The sequence below is a fragment of the Saccopteryx leptura genome, chromosome 4, assembly GCF_036850995.1.
Source record: "Saccopteryx leptura isolate mSacLep1 chromosome 4, mSacLep1_pri_phased_curated, whole genome shotgun sequence".
Taxonomy (NCBI): Eukaryota; Metazoa; Chordata; class Mammalia; order Chiroptera; family Emballonuridae; genus Saccopteryx; species Saccopteryx leptura.
The window spans coordinates 31,829,078-31,850,910 of NC_089506.1; the positions used below are offsets into that span (position 1 = coordinate 31,829,078).

Here is a 21,833-nt window from a genome sequence, read left to right on the forward strand (position 1 = left end):
TAATGTTAATGGGGTGACGTCAATAAATCAGGGTATATATATTCAAAGAAAACATGTCCAGGTTATCTTGTCATTCAATTATGTTGCATACCCATCACCCAAAGTCAGATTGTCCTCCGTCACCCTCTATCTAGTTTTCTTTGTGTCCCTCCCTCTCCCTCCTCCCCTCTCCCTCCTTGCCTCCTGCGCCCCCCCTCCCCCCACCCCCAGTAACCACCACACTCTTGTCCATGTCTCTTAGTCTCGTTTTTATGTCCCATTCACTGCTGGTGGGACTGTAAAGTAGTACAACCATTATGGAAGAAAGTATGGTGGTTCCTCAAAAAACTGAAAATAGAACTACCTTATGACCCAGCAATCCCTCTACTGGGTATATACCCCAAAAACTCAGAAACATTGATACATAAAGACACATGTAGTCCCATGCTCATTGCAGCATTGTTCACAGTGGCCAAGACATGGAAACAACCAAAAAGCCCTTCAATAGAAGACTGGATAAAGAAGATGTGGCACACATACACTATGGAATACTACTCAGCCATAAGAAATGATGACATCGGATCATTTACAATAAAGTGATGGGATCTTGATAACATTATATGGAGTGAAATTAGTAAATCAGAAAAAACCAAGAACTACATAATTTCTTTTATTTTTGTACTTTTTTGCTCTATCCTTCTAGCCTCCAACCCCACCTCCACCCCAACTGCTGTCTACTTGCTCTCTATCTTACAGTCTTTCTCTATTTTGCTTGTTAGTCTTTCCAAACCTGCAAAAGGCCTAATCTATTCCCCTACTGTAATTATAATATATCCCTAGATATGCATATATAGAAAAAGCATGCAAGTGAGACTTGGGAAAAATAGAGCTGTTAGAATTGTCTGTGCATTAGTGCTATATATAGAAAGTCATGTAGTTTCTTTTTTTTTTTCCTGTCTTCTCTGGAATTCTTCTCTCTATAAGCTACTGTCTCTTTCATTGGAGAAGTCTGACTCTTTCATCAGAGCCCTTTCTCAGAAAAGGGAGGGCTCTTGACAGTAGTGGACTAAAATATTCTATTAAAAATAGAGCTACAAAGAGAATGCCCTTTGACCCACAGATCATGCTTTACCCTCATCCCTGTGCTGCAGCAGGCACCATATTTGCAGGCTCTGGGAGTACCCTGGGCTAGAAAGATTTGCTGACACATCATAACCTCTGTTTCCTGGAAGAGCTATTTGCACAGCCAGAATCATCAAATGGGACAAGAAAAGTAGTTACCTTGGGTTCTATTCTTGCTTTTTATTCCAAGCCTTTCTAAGCAGTTTACAAATGATTACCAACCGAAGAGAAATAATCTGACATTTTGGGAAAGAATAGCTCTACTTTCAATACTGTCTTATGTCCTGCTCATCTTGGAACTTAACTGGAATTTTATACTTTTCAGAAAAGAAAACTTTCTCATGAAAAAATATAGCACTATATCAAAATCCCAACTCCTCTCGTTATTGAAATTTTTGGTTAATGCCTAAACCAAATGCATAAACCACATTGCAGATTTCACAAAGAATATCCATATTTTTCACCTGCAAAGAAGTCCATGCACTTATTTGTTGATTTGCTTGCTTGTTTCCAAGGAGAACATTTTCTTGGGGTTTAAAGCAACTTTTATTTATCATAAGTATAGAAGGTTCTTAATCATTGGCATATCTTGCAAAACTATCTTACGTATTGCTATACACCCCTCAGATAACTAAATATCCTGAATGCAGGAACTGAATTCCAGGATATTTAAAGCAAATATATTCAGGCTTTGAAAATTAGTCTAAACATCCATTCAATCACTTCACAAATAAATGAATATAATGGGAAGCTGAATAGTATAGTCTTTGTCTGGAAGATCAATCTAGTTTAAAAAATACTGCAAAAAAAAAGCTATGGAAATCGCCATTTAACATTGCCCAACAATGGAAAAAGCAAATTTAGAAATTGCTACTAAGTTCAGTTCAGTCTGATTTATTCTCTTAGACACTTGTGCCTCATTTTCAACCAACTGAAGTATCAAAGTAAGTAATGACGACTTTTATATCCTTTATTCTAGGTAATATAATGTCCTAAGGCTTGAAGTGTTCCCTAATCACAAATTTAAGTAAATTACATGGGAATTGTTCACCAGTCTATGGTATGTATTCATCTGTCTTTAAATTTCATTTTAATCATTTGTACTAATTGACAGACTAGCTCCCCTGGAAACACTGGAAAGTGTACTAATAGGCAATTGCTTTAGATGTCACTGTGAACATTTGCATTTCTAAACATTTAATCTCATCAGTTACTTAATATTTCTCTTGCTATTTAACAATGGAACAAAATTTGACTACTATTTTGCTATTTATGACATTCGTTAAAAAGAGAAAAAATTCTAAGTGCTACAAGTAAAAAGCAGTATGATAATAATAGTTAAATTATATTACTTAAGTATTATTATAACAGTAATAGTAATGATGGTCAATAACCTGACTTCTACTCTTGGCTCTGTCACTTATTATTTTTGGTGCCTTAGACAAGTCACTTCTGTGAGATTCAGTTTTCTGACTTATAAAATGGAGACACTAACATCTGGTCAATTACAGGAATGCTGCATGTATATGATAAAACTTTCAAAGCATTTGAATGTGTTGTTGTACTCTGCTCGAACAAAAGTTCCACACCACATTTTAGTGGTGGCATCATTACCATCATCACCATCTTCATCAGCACCATCGCCATTGTTGCCATTATTGGGGAAGGCATAATAAGAAGTTGCCCAGGGTCTACGGCCATACCACCCTGAATGCGCCCAATCTTGTCTGATCTCGGAAGCTAAGCAGGGTTGGGCCTGGTTAGTACTTTGATGGAGGAAGTTGCCCAGGACCATGTGACTGAAAGAATACTTGTGGAATAAGTCAAGTAGGTTTTGCACTGTATTAATTTCCTAAGATTGCCCTAAGTAAAGAACCACAAACTGCATACCTTAAAACAACTTATCCTCCCACAGTTCTAGAGAACAGAAGTCTAAATCAAGGTGTTAGCAAGACACATCCTCATAAAACCCTAGAGGAGGATCATTCCTTGCCTCTTCCAGAACTTGTTGGTTTCTGGTGTTCTCAGCTTGTGGAAACATAACCCTAATCTCTGCCTATGTCTTCACATGGTCATCTTCTCCGTGTGTCCAAATCTCCCTTTCCTTTCTCTCATAAAGACATCGGGCATTGGGTTTAGGGCCCACACTAGATCCAGAATAATTCCATCTTGAGATTCTTAACTGTTTATATCTGCAAAGATCCTATTTGCAATTAATGTGATATTCAGAGGTTCTGGGTAGTCATAATTTTGAAGACACATTTCTAGCTCCAAAACAATGATAAAAGCTAATTGGGGACCTGTTTTAAGAAAAAATTTAAGGCTAAATTCAGGATTAATAGGAAAGAGTACCAGGATCATGATAAAGGCATGGAAAGTGAGTATATATTTGTCATGTTTTTGTCGTGATTCTCTAATCCATAAGGGAACTGAGACTTAAAGAACATTTGTCAGTGCCCAAGATCACTCAGTAGCAAAGTTGTAGTAAAATAAAATCTACTGACTTAAAATTTAATTTTTTTTCACAACATGATTTATATAATAATTTGACTCAAAACTTTTTCTAGAAATTATTAGTATAAATATAAAACCTTGAAAATTGCTGACACCTCAATATTTGTTTTAATTGATCAGATTGCAATAGTTAAGAAACATTTGGCTGACTTCCGTTTTCAGCTCTGATGGGGTAATTGGTCTAACACTAACCTTTCACTTGAGAACAAAATAAAAGCTGGATAAAATTTAAAGGAAACATTTTGGAAGTTTTGAAGAGAGGATAGCAGATGTTAGTATACGTTAAAAAAGTATTGTTAGTAACAAAGAAGGATATTTCATGATGACAAAAGACGATAAAAAGTGCCAATTTAATAAAAAACATAAAAGCATCCTAAATTTGTTAGCATTTAATAATATACCTTTAACATCTACTTTTTTAAGTTGTTTTTTTTGTTTGTTTTTGTTTTTTTGGTATTTTTCCGAAGTTGGAAACGGGGAGAGACAGTCAGACAGACTCCCGCATGCGCCCGACCGGGATCCACCCGGCACGCCCACCAGGGGTGACGCTCTGCCCACCAGGGGGCGATGCTCTGCCCCTCTGGGGCGTCGTTCTGCCGCGACCAGAGCCACTCTAGCACCTGGGGCAGAGGCCAAGGAGCCATCCCCAGCGCTCAGGCCATCTCTGCTCCAATGGAGCCTCGGCTGCGGGAGGGGAAGAGAGAGACAGAGAGGAAGGAGGGGGGGGGGTGGAGAAGCAAATGGGCGCTTCTCCTATGTGCCCAGGCTGGGAATCGAACCCGGGTCCCCCGCACGCCAGGCCAACGCTCTACCGCTGAGCCAACCGGCCAGGGCCCATCTATTTTTTTTTTTAAAAACAGAATTAAGAGATCGCTTTGGTAAATCCATATTTATAGTTGGAAGTTTTTACCTCTGTTTTTCATATATATTATAAACATAAAAAATCAGTAAAGGCATAGAAAATTTGAACAAGACTGAGAAAGGTAATGTAACTAATATATAGGACCATTTACCTAATTACTGAAAAACACACTTTAAAAAAAAGTGAACATAGGATATCACCACTACTGATCATTATTTCTGGGGCACAGAGCAAGCCTACACTAATTTCAAAGGATTGAAGTCATTTCAAGTATATATTCTGACCAAGGTAGAGTCAGGCATAAATTAACCACAAAAATATAAATCTCTCCAAATAGATTAAGTTAGTCATGTGTAAAAGAGGAAATTATAGTAAAAATTAGAATATATGTTTAAATAAATAATAATAATAATAAAATTATATATAAAAACTTCTGAGATACAAAAAAATAGGATGTTCAAAATATAGCTAAATCAATCATTGGTGGCAATTTGAGCAACTTAAATGCATATTTAAAAAACAGAAACATGGAAAACATGGATAACCCATACTTTGATGTTAACAAGCTAGGGAGGAAATATAAATTAAATCCAAAGGGAGTAGAAAGAAGGAAATAATTTTTAAATGGTAGAAAATAACTGTACATAGAGAAAAATCAACAAACCTAAACATTCATTCATCAAAAAGAAACCCATTAATAAATTAGAAAATTATCAATAAACCAGAAAAGGAAGAGACACAAAGTAACAATATCAAGAATGAAAAACAACTACAGACCTTAAAAATAAAATTAGGGGATATCATGAATAACTATATACCAATACATTTTACAATGTAGATAAAATGGACAAATTTATGAAAAACAATCTGTTAAAAACTGATCCAAGAAGAAATAGAAAAGATGAACCCTGCTCTGTTAAAGAAATTAAAATTCTAGTAAAGATCTTTCCACAGTATAAACTCCAGGCTCAGATGGCTACATCAATGAGTCTTTCCTAATATTTAAGAAATAATAACAATTTACCACAAACCCAATCAGGGATTAGAAACAGAGGAAAGACCTTTCATTTATTTAATGAGACCAGCATAAATTTTGATACAAAATTTGACAAGGATATTACAAAAAAAGTTATGGAACAATGTATCTCATAAACAAGGACACACACACACACACACGCATACACACACACTCCAAATTAGGTGTGAGAGCAGATGAAGCAGGCAGATGGGCTATCAAAATTATTTTCTTCATATCTCCCTCATTTCACTCTTCAGAAATAGAGCAACCTCATGCTTTTGAGGTAGAAAAGAACTGTGTTTATTGCAAAGGCAGCACAGTAGGAGATGTACCCTTCTGAAGTCACATATGTTTACTAAATCCCACCAGGGAAGCGGTGCCCTCTTTTCCAGAATGCACCCTAGTATCCTGACAGTCCCGTGTGTGGTAACTGATTGATGGAAGAAGCAGAAGCATCAGTCACCTGCTGCAAGATTCAGTCCTGGCTCTGCCATTTGTTGGCAAGATGATGTTGGGGAAGTGTCTTTGTCTCTCTGAGCCTTAGTGTTCTCATATAAAACAATGGGTCACTAGCATTTATCTCAAGGTAGTTAAGAAGATTACATGAGCTAATAGGTGTGAAAATGCTTAGCACAGATTCCAGCACATGAAGTTTCACATGTACCTATAGACAGAGATTTTCCTGTAGCTAGAGATAACTGTTTACATCAGTTATATTTACATGATTCGTGCCATTTTGTCATTATTGTCTACCTTTTTCCATTATGAATAAATAATACACTATATTACATTAATATTATTTATACTAAGAATAATAAATACATGCCCCTAAAAGATTATCATTTATTGTTGCAGCTACCTGTGATGTGCCTGTGTGTACATTAGCTGCATGTACATTAGAATGCATATGGTGCCCCTGACATGATACTAGAGAGATGATTAATAGACTTCAGAGGGGGAGGCGGCGGCAGTGTCCAATAATCAATACAAGCGTTCTGCGTACTCTATAACAAATCAGAGAAAAATCTCCTTTTGCAGAATTACCTTGATAAAAGTGCTTTGGGGTGGATCAGAGTAACGCACGTCATGAAAGTGGCTTTACTCATGATACAGCACAGTACAGGTGAAAAGACTGAGAATCACTAACCAACTGCGGGCTTACACTTCCTCGCCTACGCCAGACCCTCTGTGACCTATGCCTTTAAAATATCCTTGCAAAAAAATTTCCTTGTCTGGGATGTACCTCATATCTCTGCATAGAAAATAGTAACTCAAAATATAAAATTACACATTTATTCGATCGAAAATGTTTATGAATCCTTAATATGCATGGGGCACTGTTGCTAGGGGTCCTGATGGTGAGCCGAGCCAGGCTGTGACCTCCTGCTTCTGTGTGCAGCCTGTGCGCTAATGTCCCCGTAAAGCTTCCCCTGGTTGCTGCCTCCCTAGTCCTCAGAGCTCTGGGTGTCCACGTGATTTAGAGAACAATCTATGTGTTTACATGGCTGCCTCCCAAGCCCAGCAGACAGCTCCACAGGGGCAGGCCTGAGTCAATTCAGCTTGTATTTCCCAGGGCACACCTCGGAGTCTGACACATAGTGGGAGCTCAATAAATGTTTGCTGAATAAATCATTTACTATTTATGACACCTTGGTACAGTCTAATCTGTTAAATGATTCCGCTAATAAATAGGAGAGAAATAAAAACGCTCAGGAAAATGATATATTTTTGAGATATTCCTTTTTTTCCTATTTTGTTAGATTTTATTAGCAGTCTTAGCAACTACTTTAAAAATGCCTAAAAACTAATGTAATTGATTTTTAAAGAGATACACAGTATAAACACAGGTGAAATGATGCCTGATTAGCTTTTTCAGGTTTAAAATCACGAGAATCTTTTTAAAATAATGAAGTTAGTTTCTATTTAGTTGGAAATACTAATGTACGTGAATGTAATGACTTAATATACCACAAGATTTGTTAGGTTTCTATGCTAATTAACAATATTCATCTAGAAATGGAAAGTGGTAGAAAACATTGTAGAATTTGATATAAAAAGGTCAAAGTCTGGCACATTCTTCAAATGGAGAATATTGTATATCTAAAAACACTGGGTACAGATATAAAAGTTTCCTGAAGTTGATAAAAATGTGCTAAACTGGCCTTGAAAAATAAAAAAAAGATAGCCTGTCATTACTTGTGCCACCAAAGGAGAAGAAGCCATTCTTTAAGTAGGGCGAAGGGGACTTCAGAGTTTCCAGCAGCAAGAATATCAAGGGAACTTTAGAGATAAAGAGATGGAAACATCTGTTTATTTTGAAATTATTAAAATGTTTAGACTTTAATCATCATCTAAAAATCATACACAAAAGGATTGCGAGGTGGAAGTATGGAAATACCTACTTGGTCTGATGTTTCGATCCTTTCAGGTGGGCATGATACTGTTCTATTGAGTTTAGAGAGACACTGCAGACGGCACATCTGTAGTTGCGCCTCAGACCTGTGGACGACAGACAGACCCGATTAGCTGCATCCTTGTCTTCAACCACCTAAATGAATCCTAGAATGTCTAAAAGTTCAGGCACAGAGGATCTCCGAGGTCATCTGATTGTCTCCACCACCACGACCACCAACACCTCATTCCTTCCTTCCAGAGTCCAGTCAACAGGCTCCTTAGCAGAAATGAAACTGAATACGCTAGAACAGGGGTCGGGAAACTTTTTGGCTGAGAGAGCCATGAATGCCACATATTTTAAAATGTAATTCTGTGAGAGCCATACAACGACCTGTGTACGTTAAGCATTATCCAATAAAAATTTGGTGTTGTCCTGGAAGACAGCTGTGATTGGTTCCAGCCCCCCCCGCAACTAAGAACAGTAGCTGTAGGAAATGAACGGATTGTAATACATGAGAATGTTTTATATTTTTAACGTTATTTTTTTTTTATTAATGTTGTCTGCGAACCAGATGCAGCCATCAAAAGAGCCACATCTGGCTTGCGGAGCCATAGGTTCCCGACCCCTGTGCTAGAAGCTGCCTGCTCTATTTACGATGTTTGACATGAAACATATTTTTTGGCTGTAATATGTTTCTGGAAATTTTGTAACCCAAGCAGTAAAAGCAGCCTACTTTTTCTCAAGACAGATAGATATGGGAAGCTGTCATATCTGCATGAAACTTGAGCCTCCAGAGAAACCCTGTATCAATTCCTCTTCTACCACCACTCCCACAGCAACATCAGAAAACAATTCATACATCGTTCATTTGGGTTCTTTTTCCAAGATCATCTTATAAAATGTGAATACTAAGAAGGATCATATATTCATCTAACTTACATGAAAGCTTACTTCCCACCAGAGATTTTAACAGAAAGTTATCTAGTCATTTGTATATTCACTTAATTAGTTCATTAACAGAGTGTTAACTTTGGACTAAGCAATAGGGATTCCAAGATGAGTAAGATGCTCTTCGCATTCAAGGAATTTAGTAAAAACCTGATTCCTTTGTAATGTTGACTCATCTACAGTCAAATATGTTAGAAAGTAGCTTTAACCAAACAACTTTGAACATGTACTACAGCCCAGGGACCTGCAATTGAACATATTCTTTCTGCTAGTATGTCCCATCAGAGCAGAGAGAAAAGTCAACTCAGAATCAAGATCTGAAACTTCAGATTTAAATCCTGGCTCTAATTATTTCTGGTTGTTTGATCTAGGGGAAGTAGCATAATTTCTTCCTAGCCTCAGTTTCCTTCATCTGCAAGATGAAGACAAGACTATCCACATCACAAGATTGTTGTAAGAATTAAGTAAATCAGCTATATTAAAATTCTTAGCAAGTGAGGTTTTTTTTTTTTTTAAATTAATTTTGATCCAAAATGTAATGTCTTACCATTACAAACGCAGGCATAGCATTATTTCTGATGAATACTAGTATTTTCTTTCTAAGAGACAAAAATTATTATTTCCTTTAAAGGAAAATAATGCACATTGTTGGGAGAATTTTATAACCTGCTATCTGCATGACTTTATGCAAATTATTTGACTTCTCTGTAGTTGTGGGTATTTTTTATACCATTATAGGGAAGACTGAGTGAAAGCAGGTGTGTCTGACACATAACAAATAATCAACAGAAATCAGCTATTACTATGATTTCAAAGAAATGTTAAAATGGAACTTTTCTTGTCCAAGTGTCCCAGATAAAGCCCTAAGTTGAAGCCCTAAGATATAGATGCTAACTACACCCACATTACTGAAGTGAAGAGCACAGCCCCAGTTCAGGGCCTCCAAAGGAAGTGATCAAGAACCAGTTTCTGCCTGGCCTGTGGTGGCACAGTGGATAAAGCATCAACCTGGGACACTGAGGCCACCAGTTCGAAACCCTGGGCTTGCCTGGTCAAGGCACTTATGGGAGTTGATGCTTTTCCTCTTCCTCCTCCCTTCTCTCTCCTCAACTAAATGAATAAATAAAATCTCAAAAAAACAACAATTTTCTAACCCTAAGCTGATCCTCTACCACCAGTCTAAATAAAGAGGTAGAAGAAAGAAATAGGTTGAGAATTTCTTAAAGGGAGCTATACAATAATGGAGTTCTTACCCTCCTCCATGTGAGATGGAGGAAGTTTTTCCCTTTGCTTGAAATCTATGGGAAAAGGATCCTATGAACAGCCTAGAGAGCCTGAGGCATGCCTGCTTGCACTTGAGAAGGAGTGTCTAAAACACTTTAAACCACCTGCAAGATCCAAAGCTCTATTGTGGCTGGTTAGTTACTCTGATGGCAAAGTAAGAAAGGCAACAGGCTTATGCAAAGCTATATTTACAGAGCTTGTCAGAGCAATAGATATGTGAAAGTTCCTATGTGTGTACTCTATAAGAAAGAAGCTGGCTTGGTGATGTCTTAGATCAGGGGTCGGGAACCTTTTTGGCTGAGAGAGCCATGAACGCCACATATTTTAAAATGTAATTCCATGAGAGCCATACAATGACCCATGTACGTTAGGCATTATCCAATAAAAATTTGGTGTTGTCCCAGAGGACAGCTGTGATTGGCTCCAGCCACCCGCAACCATGAACATAAGTGGTAGAAAATGAATGGATTGTAATACATGAGAATGTTTTATATTTTTAACGTTATTATTTTTTTTATTAAAGATTTGTCTGCGAGCCAGATGCAGCCATCAAAAGAGCCACATCTGACTCGTGAGCCATAGGTTCCCGACCCCTGTCTTAGATACTGGAGTTGAGGGCAGTAAGTAAGGTGACCAACCGTCCTCCCTTAAAGAGGACAGTCCTTCTTCTGTAAATTCTGTCCCCCCTCGAAAAGTGTCCTCCTACCTGTCCTCCTTTTTGATATTGGAAGACTAATCTGTAAATGTCCATATTCGATTGATGCAGAGTCAATCCATTGCGTGTGATGTGACGTATTTGTATTTGACATGACAGATCATCAAGGATCAGTACAGTGCAGCGAGATATGATTATGAGATGCATGCACTCCACATGGGAGACCTTGAGAGAGCACGCAATATACCGGGCACGCAAATGGCTTTGTGTACTTCTTACGGAAACACAACATGGCACATACAACATTGTAGACTCATGATTATTTCTTTCTCAGTGAATATTCACTCATAGACAGGTAAGCACAATTTACATTTTATTAACTCATTATCTGTTTAATAATGTCAAAATACATATAATTTTATTTACATATATTCGAGTTCTAAAATGGAAATTTAACCTCAAACCATATCTATTAATAACGTATTTTGATTAAATAGTTGCATAAAACAGATATTTTTTAATTAGAAAATGATAAATACATCCAACTATCACTCCAAATTAGTGGTTTTGTTTGATATTTAGTTTTATTAAATGAGTACTTTTTTCTTACAATCATTAAAAATTAATAGGCATTTAAGCATAATTACAATATAAAATATTATAAATGTTTTTATTATGCATTTATCATATTATAGTATATTATTGTTGCAATGAATAAAATGTTTCTTTTATTTACAGTATTGTTTTCTTCAATTTATTTTTGGCCTCCTTTTCATTGTAAAAAAGTTGGTCACCTTAGCAATGAGACCTCAGCAGAAAGATGCTATAAGTGTTCAGCTGGATACCTAGGGATTTAACTTGATCCCATAGGAGATACTTAGCTCATATTGGTAATGCTGAGTTCTTGAAAATTCCATGAAATCCTTCCACAAGAAGTCAGTTTGCAACCCCTGCCAAGCCAGAAAGCATCTATGCTAGCTGTGTATATGCATCTAAAACCACGAAAAATTGACCTTTGTGCTGCCTGCCACTACAATGTAAGCAGAGACAAGGGCTGAATCTTTATGGGTGCTTTATTCAGAGGGCTGTGATCTGAGAAGATGGCTGGGTATGTACTCTGAGAAGCATCTTAACATCTCATCTCAAGCTGGCCTTTTCATGAGGAGAGATAAGGGGTGGGTAAGGGGTTTGGAATTCAAAAGGTTAATTGCTTCTGGAGTCAGGGTTCAGGGAAAAAGGTTTATTCCTCTGAAGCCTCCTCAAGACAGGGAAGTAAGGCATTTCACAGACACTACTTTGACTGATTTATAGTTCTCCTGACACACAAAGAGTTAATTGCTTGAGGACCTCCTGGGACAGGGTAGGTCTGGTTTATTGCTTGTAGGCCTCCTACAAAACAACTATTTATATGTGTTAATCCCTAAACCCATCAGTTAAAACTTAAAATTTAAAATATTAAACACTAAGCTTATTAACTATAACTAAAGCTAAAATTTTAAACTCAGGAGTTCCCCTATCATATCTATCAAGTAAACTTTGATCCCTTTTACCTTCTTCACCTGATACACTGAATCCCTCAGCCCTGGAAGAACTAGAGGCAACCTGCTGAGGCAAAGAAAGATAAGCAAAATCCTTAGAAGAAAAGCAAAAGCTCCAGCAGCAAAACAGAGCTTACCTGCCACACTCCTGTCCACTGCAAACGAACAGCCCAAGCAGCATTGAGCTGTGAGAGGGGGAAACTTTTAGTCAAGTCTGAAGATAATTTAAAGAATATTTTTCTATCTTGGATATATCAATTAATCACAAAGGACTTTTATGTATCTAAGCATAAGAGTAAAGAACTCTTTACTCTTTAAAAGTGAGCGAAAATTCATTAAACCTACTCCAGTTTTTATCCTGGGGTAGGAAGAAAATAACCCCGTGAAAGTTTGATAGGGCAGTGGAGGGCAGGAATAAGGCTACTTTCTGATTACATTTAATGAGTCTTTGAATGTTGCAGAATTGCTCTCATGTCGATAATGTGATAAAGAACAGAACTTTGTGGAGACCCAATTCTTATGGTCCAATGCATGTTTCAGAGAAATCTTTTTGATGTGTCATGTGATAAGCTGGATTGGCCAGTGTAAAAAGACTGATTTCTTTTCATTTCAATCACATAATTAAACACTGATAAGCCTTATTGTAAAATTAAGAATCAATTCAGTCATGGACAAAACAATAAAACACAGATATCTGAGACCTTCTTGGGAAGTAATCTAAGGGACTCAAAACTTTCCAGGCACAGACTAATAATAATTCAGAGATGAAATAGACAGCTATTCACTCTATTTCCTCAAGCATTGAATCCCAAACTTTTGACTGGAGACACAGCATCCAGTGATGGTGCTAAACCATAGATTCATAGACATAACTTCTGGAAATTCTTATTCTATAAGTTGTGAATGGGGTTTGGGAACATACAATAAGTTTTAGACTTGTAACACAACCCCCAGTATACACACACACTTTGGGGGGAGAGGGAGAGGGAAAGGGGGAGCGGGAGGGGCACAAAGAAAACTAGATAGAAGGTGACAGAGGACAATCTGACTTTGGGTGATGGGTATGCAACATAATTGAACGACAAGATAACCTGGACTTGTTATCTTTGAATATATGTATCCTGATTTATTGATGTCGCCCCATTAAAAAAAATAAAATTATTAAAAAAAATGCTGCCCCATTGTTGAGCAAATAAATTAGTAAAATTTGTGGTTTTTGAGTTTGTTCACTTTTATTGTTAAAGATGGTGCTGGGTAGCCAAGTGTGTGCTTACCCTCAGATCAGGGCAGTTGATTGCAAATTGCGATTACCTTCCTGCTTGGGAAGGGCCATTGTTATGCTACCATTTGCTGGAGGAGGGATTTCACACCAAAAAGTTAAAAAAAAGAGAGAAGAAGGAGAAGGAAGAAGGAAACCAAGATGGCAGGGTGCTAAAGGAGAAGCCAGTTTGTGCAGAGAGGAGAAGGGAGAAGGTGTGCAGATGGGGAACCAGAGGTGACTGAGACTGGTGGGGGCCTTTGATTCTAGGAGAAACTGGAGAAGATTCTCCTGGTTGTGGAACCAGAGAACGTGTCAGGGTTTTGGAGCCCTGTGTGTTTGCTCGTTGGCCGGTACGAGAGTACAATAAAGGAATAGCTCACCAGTTTTTGGCTCCACCGTTTCTTTACCATCTGCTCGAATCCAATGTGAACCTACACCTGACTGGCAGCAACAGCAGCCACACTACTGAGCCTATACCCATAGACTCATGGTGACTTTAATTTTCTAGTACAATAGTAGGTCTTTTAAAAATGTTATCCCATAAAAAAGAGCTGTGCTTACATCTCTTTTGCATTTCACAGGTGTTCACGACTCAGAAAAATTACTGTAGTCCCCAAACCCAGAGGCATAAGTTAACCCAACCAGTATGCATATGAGTTGTTTGGATTCTTATCTCTACTTTTATGTATCAGATCAGAATATGAAAACCAGTCTTCCTCCCTCCACAGTCGTTCATCAATCTTGTCATAATAAATGTAAGCACTTTTCATACAGGTCCTCTTTAACCTACAGACTAATCAAAGGTCTCCTCATAACAACTGGAAATTCAGCTTAGCAATAGGCATAAATATTTATGTCTAAAAATGGGCAATTCTAAGATCCCCAACAAATATAAAAAGATATTCAGATCTGTTGCTTTCCATTACAATTCTCATGCTCTGCAGCCTAACAGAGGCATAGGCAGGAAATATTTGGCACTTTGTTGCAATGCAAACTACAGGGAGTATAAACTGGAAAGGCAGTGCATATAAACAAGAACAAAGGCAGTGAAAGGGCAGAGGAGTTCTTCCCCACACAGATACAGTGTTCTTTGTGGGAATTTAGGGATTTATTAATGCTCAGCTGAAATCCTAATTACTTTGGAATTATATGCCTCCTTTTTCCTCAGAGAACTAGAAAGTCTTATTAAACAAAAATTGCTAACTTTCCTATTTAATTTATTTTCAGTGCAATACCATATGAAGAGTATCCTAAAAACTTTGTAGATCTAAAGGTTATTTCTGCTGGATTTCCAGCACATGTTAGGAAATGCACTCCCTGCCTGCAAGGAGCTGACAGTCCAGTTGGAAGGAGAATATATGTATACAAATAGCAACAGTGCTAGGTAGATCATAAAAAGTATCATAGTTAGGATGAGTAGAGTGTTATGGGGACTAGAGGAAAAGATTGTTTCTAACTCAGAAAGTCTGAAAAAGTTTTTTGAAGATGCATCACTTTTGTATTTGTATTCCCTAGCATAGTGTGTAGAACAGATGGTCCTGGAGAGTTGAGAAATATGTGACTATACCATGTGCCTTTTCAAGTCTAGCAAAGCTAAACTTTAGATGTCCCTGCAACTTTAGTTGCATCTATTTTACATTAAAGAAAAATCATTGTGCCTTTATTATGATGCCAGTTATTTTGCCAAATGCCACCAACAACGTAGGAGAGAATAAAACAGGCAGTAGAATTCTTTATGGGGTTAGTCAGGTAGAAACACAAGAAACAAGTAAACAAATAAAAACATTAATTAAAGATTGTGAAAGTGCACACAAGAAGTAAACAGGATAATGAGAAAGAAACAAGGAAGAAGCATGATTTTAGATAGAATAGTTAACAGAGCTCCCTAAGAAGTAGGAGCTAAAACCAATAGAATGAGAGTTAAGCTATGATGTGAAGAACTAGTTCAAAAGTTGTTCAGGGAGAGTAACAGCAAGCATGAACAGCTGGGAATGGAAATGGGTTTATTCATGGAACAAAAAGTGGTGAAAAAAACAAACTAAACTGTCAACTCAGAATTCTATATCCAGCAAAAGTATCCTTCAAAATTGAAAGTGAAATAAGAATATTTAAAATAAAAACTAAGAGAACAGTTTTTCAGCAGTCTTCCATCATAGAAATATTTTAAAGTCCTTTAGGTGAGTCAAATAACATCAGATGTTAACTCAGAGGTACAAGAAAAGATGAAGAACACCATAAAATATTAATATCTGGCTAGCTCTATTTTTCTTCCTCTAAATTTATGTGAAGGCAGTGAACAATTTAAAGTAAAACTGTAACATTGTATTGTGTATTCTGGTACTTTTAATATGTATATATGACAACAATAGCACAAGAATGAGTAGGGGTAAAACAATACTGTTAAAAGATTGTGTTTTATATGAAATGGTAAATATTAGCTCTTAATTGACAGTGGTCATTTAAATATGCACACTATAACCCCCTAGAAACAAATACAAAAACATAACGCCAGAGACAACAAAGTAAAATAGGTTAATAAAAAGTATTTGATGGCCCTGGCCGGTTGGCTCAGCGGTAGAGTGTCGGCCTGGCATGAGGGGGACCTGGGTTTGATTCCCGGCCAGGGCACATAGGAGAAGCGCCCATTTGCTTCTCCACCCCCACCCCCTCCTTCCTCTCTGTCTCTCTCTTCCCCTCCCACAGCCAAGGCTCCATTGGAGCAAGGATGGCCCGGGCGCTGGAGATGGCTCCTTGGCCTCTGCCCCAGGCGCTAGAGTGGCTCTGGTCATGGCAGAGCGACGCCCCGGAGGGGCAGAGCATCGCCCCCTGGTGGGCAGGGCGTCGCCCCTGGTGGGCGTGCCGAGTGGATCCCGGTCGGGCGCATGCGGGAGTCTGTCTGACTGTCTCTCCCCATTTCCAGCTTCAGAAAAGTACAAAAAAAAAAAAAAAAAAGAAAAGAAAAAAGAAAAAAAAAGTATTTGATTAACCCAGAAGAAGGCAGAAAAAGAGCTCTAGACCCAGAGAATCATTGAAGAATTCTATCAAACATTAAAAGGTTGCATAATATCTTCTTATACAAATTATTTCAGTAAATAAAAGAGAAAGAAATGCTTCTACACTTGTTTTTGAACCAGCATAACACTAACAAATAATTTGACAGACTCTAAAAACAAATAAAATTGCAAACCAATATTTGTCATTGGTAGGACAGAAAAAGCTTTTAAAAATTAGCAAATCAAAAACACAATATATATATGCATGTATATATGCATACATATATAGATAAATTATATCATAACCAAGTTTGACTATACCAGGAAGCAAGATTGCTTTAACATTAATAATACAGTCTACTACATTAATAAGAAAATAATATCTCAATAGATGCGGAAGAGCATTTGACAAATTTCAACATCCATTCATGATCAAAATTTGCAGCACACTAGAAAACAACTTTCTTAATTTAATAAAGAGCACCCATCAAAATCTTACAGCTAATATTATATTAAATGGTAAAATATCAAACAGTTTCCTAAAATAAGGAAAAAGCTAAGAATTCACTTATCATTTTAATTCAGCATTGCACTGGAGATTCTAGGTAGGGCAATAAGAAAAGAAAAAGAAAATAATGCTTGTAGATTGGAAATAAATTAGTAAAGTTGTTTTTTTAGAAGACATAATTGTTTCCAGAGAAGATCCTAAGGGACCTATAAAAGAACTACTAAAATAAGTGAATTAAATAAAGTCACAATAAACAGGGCCAATAGAAAAAAAATCATTTTTTTCTTAAAACAGCTACAAAAAGCTGAAAACTAAAATATTTTAATCCAATATAATAGTATCAAAAATGTTAAAACACTTCAGAATAAATTTAATAAAAAATGTTCAAGGCTGAATCTACAAATCATTACTGAGAGAAATAAAAAAAAAAAACCTAAACAGATCCACACACACATACATATTTACATCTACAATATTTATGAGCTAAAAATCAGTATTAAGATATTGGTTTTCCTATAGATTTAATGCAAACTCAGTCAAATTCTAATAAGATCTTTGTAGAAACAGACAAATGGATTCTTAAATTTATGTGGAATTCAAAGTAACTAGAATGGCTAAAACAATTTTGAAAAAAAAGTTTGAGGACTCACACTTGAAGATTTTTAAATTTGCTATAAAATTTGATATAATTGTAAGTGTTGCATTAGTATTAGTATGGACAGATTGCATCAGTGGAACAGAATTGAGAGTCTTGAAGTAGACCTATACACAGATGATCAATTGAGGTATAATTGAAAATACAGTTTTGGGTATATTTATGTCTACCCCAGAATGACTTAACATACATATATTTGAAATGATCACTACAAGTTTAGTTAATGTCTGTTATCTCATATAGATATAAAACAAAAAAAAATTGTTTTTGTCCTTGTTATGAGAACTTACAGAATCTACTCTCTTAGCAACTTTCAAATATATCATACGGCAGTGTTGACTATATTATCATGTTGTACAATACATTATATGCCCCATACTTATTTACCTTATACCTGGAAATTTCTACTTTTTGATCACCTTCATTGATTTGCAACAAAGGTGTCAAGTCAATTCAAAAGGGAAAACAACTTTTTTAACAAATGGTGCTGGAATAACTGGATAAATATGTGAAACAAAAAGATGTAAATCAACTTCTCTCTGTTAAAATTCAGATTTATTATAGATTTAAAAATGTAAAATAAAACTATAAAGTTTCTATGAAAATATAGGTAAGTATTTTATGAACTTGAGGTAGACAAAGATTTCTTGGGACACAAAACACATTGAGGCCTTAGTCAAATAGCTCAGTTGGTTAGAGCATCGTCCATATGTGCCAAGGTTGCAGGTTCGGTCCCTGATCTAGGCATATACATGAATCAACCAATGAGAGCAAATGAGTGGAACAAAAAATTGATGCTTCTTTCTCTCTCTCCTCCCCCTTCCACTCTCTCTAAAAATCTAGAAATAAATATTTGAAAAAGCACATTGAACATAATAAATGATAAACTGGATTTTATAAAAAACAAAAACATCTGCTTATAAAAATGCATTAAAAAAACAAAAAATTAAAAAGATGAAGAGATTAAGCATAAATTAAAACAAAAAACAAAAAAAGAACAAGAAACAGAAAGTTAACCCACATCTGAGAAAAAATATTTTTAATATGTATATCTGATATAGGATTTCTGTTCAGAATATACAATTAACACCTGTAAATCAATTTTTAAAAAATGACAAGCAACCAAATTTTTCCCAAGGAAAAAATACTTGACTAGGTATGTAATAATAAGATACAAAAAATGATCAATAAGTGCATGAAAAGGTACTAAACATCATTTGTCACCCACCAGGGAAATAAAAATTAAAAGAACAATAAAATACTTCTACAACTGCTACCTTCAAATAAAACAATACCAAATGCAAATGACTATGTGCAAAACCTGGAATTCTCATCCATTCCTGAGAAGATTGTAAAATGGTAAAGCGACTTGTGAGAACTGCCAATTTCTTTTAAAGTTAAACATGCTTTACCATTTGACTCAGAAATTCTACTTCTAGACATTTGTCTGAGGAACAAAAACACAAAACAATTTAAACGTTCATCAACACAAGAATTGACAAGGAAATTATGATGTATTCAGACAATGGAATAGTGTATAAAAATTTTTTAATCTACTGATTTATGCAACTACATAACTGAGTCTCAAAAACATAATGTGTAGGCAAAAATGTCAGACATAAGAGAGCACATACTGTATGACTTCATTCATATAAAGGTCAAGAACAGCAAAGCTATTCTGTAATAAAAGAAATTTAGAACAGTCACATTCTGGGGGTAGAGATTGATTGGAAGGGAAGACGAGAATTTTCCAGAATAATGTAACTTTTCTATATCTTGATTAAGATGGTAGTTGCAGGGTACATTCATTTATCAAAATTCACCGGATTATATACCCAAGATCTACACATTTCACATTACTTTTTAGAAAGTTAGATGAATGTAATTCTGTACAGAAACCTCAGCAAAACAGACTTGGGTTTCTGTTTTATCTTCCTTTATTCTCTACACACTCTATTATTGTAAATTACTAAAAAGTAAACTTCATATTCATATTTATGCTTTGATAATCTTGCAACACTCAAAGAAATATATATGTATGTTCTATATTATAATGCTTACCACAACTGTAATCATTTTGAAATATGATTAACAATGTAAAAGTAAAAACAATAGATATTTGATTTTGAATGATTTTTTTCTCTTCCACTTCTTAAACATTCATTAAGCAACATGTGAATGAATTGGTTATATTCCAGTACAGAAAAATAAGCTAATACATATATATGCCATGTCTAAGCATTGTTGTGCTTACTTTACCCATTTCCTTATTTACTCTTTGCACCCTGTTATATTGGCTTAACAGATGAGGAAATTGAGACACAAACTCTTAATTAAAATCACAGAGCTAGATAGAAAAATAGCTAGGATTTAAACTCATACATTCTGTTCAGGAGTCCAGGTTTCTAGCCACTATGTATACTGCTTCCTATGAAGGTGACTAGGAACAGAGTTACAGAAAGAAAAAAGGCTCTTTAGAGCTCATCTGAAATCCAGACCTCACCCCAGGTTACTGTGAGTCAGTAAATCTAGTGTGAGATCTAGAAATCTGCATTTAATAAAGCTCCCCAAGGTACAAGTTTTGGAGAAACCATGGGTCTAGTTAAAAAAAACCGTGAGGGACACAAGTTGTTTTATTTGTTTTTGTTTGTTTGTTTTCAATCAGAATGGTTTGCATCTACTTGCATTTGGAGGCTGTTCTTTTATAAATGTGACTGAACTCTACCGGGTACACTGGCCTGAGCTCTGCTTTCTGTACAAGTTTATTCCCATCTCTTTAAATACAGCAGCTGTTTGAAGGCTGTGTTTACCAGGCTGAAAGTCCATTGGCACTTGGACAGTGTTGATCACTATAATACAGGTTAAGTCTCCCGCATCATCTGTATTGTGGATGGCATCTCCTATTTGTTGATGAAAATCTTAAAGTACAAAAAAAAACCACATAGAAAATCTTAAAGTACAACCCTCAAACTGAAGGCCAAGTCACTAGCATGGTTTCATGAACGAAGTAGGAGAGAACTATCACAACCCCTGTGCACCATTAATTCTACCAATACCTTTAAATCTTTGAGTATAAGTGTCTGTGTGTGCATGTGTGTGCGCGTGTGCATGAGTGTGTGTGGACCTGGCAACCTTGACCCTTGTAATCTACACTCATATTGAACCTGCTATCCATCAATTCTAAGTTTTCCTACACAGGTTTCTGCTAATCCAAATCCTTGTTTGTTAAATTTGATTGGTTGGTAGTGGCTGCCAGAGTACTATGAAAGCACGGTGAGCCCTCAATCCAGAAGATGAGATTGCCAACATCTGTTAGCCAAGTCTGTTATTGGTGAGGGGTAGAGTGCCATGTCTTGTCATGTTCTAGCTCTATCATGTCAACATAAATTATAGAAAAGTTGGGGCAAGGAAAATTCTGGTAAACCAGGGAGTCATCAACAAATAGACGGTTGTTAAAGCCATAGGGATGATTATATAATCTACACAGGCGGTTGTAGTAAAGAGAAGAGAGTGCAGAGGAGAGGTGAGAAACAGTTACTACAGCTACTACTCCTCAATATCAGAGCATTGCTGATCTGCTATCTCTCCTTGATGCCCTCAGTAGGAGCCAGGCCCATAACCATCTCCAGCTCCCACTGTATCTCCACCTTCAATGTTGCTGAAGTCTGGGGTTGCTGAATGTGGCTGTGGGAACCTGGTGCAAGGTCCCAGCCTATCCTGCAGGTCATCCATATCATTGATGCTAGAGCACCAAGACTCCACACAGCCTCCAGTTTGTCCTCATGGGTTTCCATTTTCCCTTGTGAGCGGTCTTTACTCTTTCTTTCCTCATAGCCCATCCTTCCTGACTGCGGAACCTGTTGATTTCAGGCCCAATGCTAGATACAGAAGAAAGAGCTTAAGATCTAATCCTTATAATTTTCTTATTCCATATTTGTTATGAGCAAGGGAGCATCCCCCAAATACTCACAGATGTTTGTGTCTTTCCATAATGCCAGGTTTTTTAGGGGTGGCCTCCCCAATAAGCCAGTAGAGACATTTGCAGGTTACACTAGAGAAGAAGAGCTTAGGTGATAGAAGTGAGCAGAGAACGTCCCAGTC

The 21,833-nt window shown here is 36.6% G+C and overlaps 1 protein-coding gene across 2 annotated transcripts in view; it reads right to left on the minus strand.

The window, feature by feature from the left end:
* ZMAT4 (zinc finger matrin-type 4) overlaps nt 1-21,833 on the minus strand; it is a 369,306-nt gene that overhangs the window by 38,112 nt on the left and 309,361 nt on the right. For both annotated transcript variants that reach the window (XM_066380392.1, XM_066380391.1), the window contains one exon: nt 7,898-7,994. In XM_066380392.1, coding sequence (XP_066236489.1) covers nt 7,898-7,994 — 97 coding nt within the window. The remainder of the gene's footprint in view (nt 1-7,897; nt 7,995-21,833) is intronic.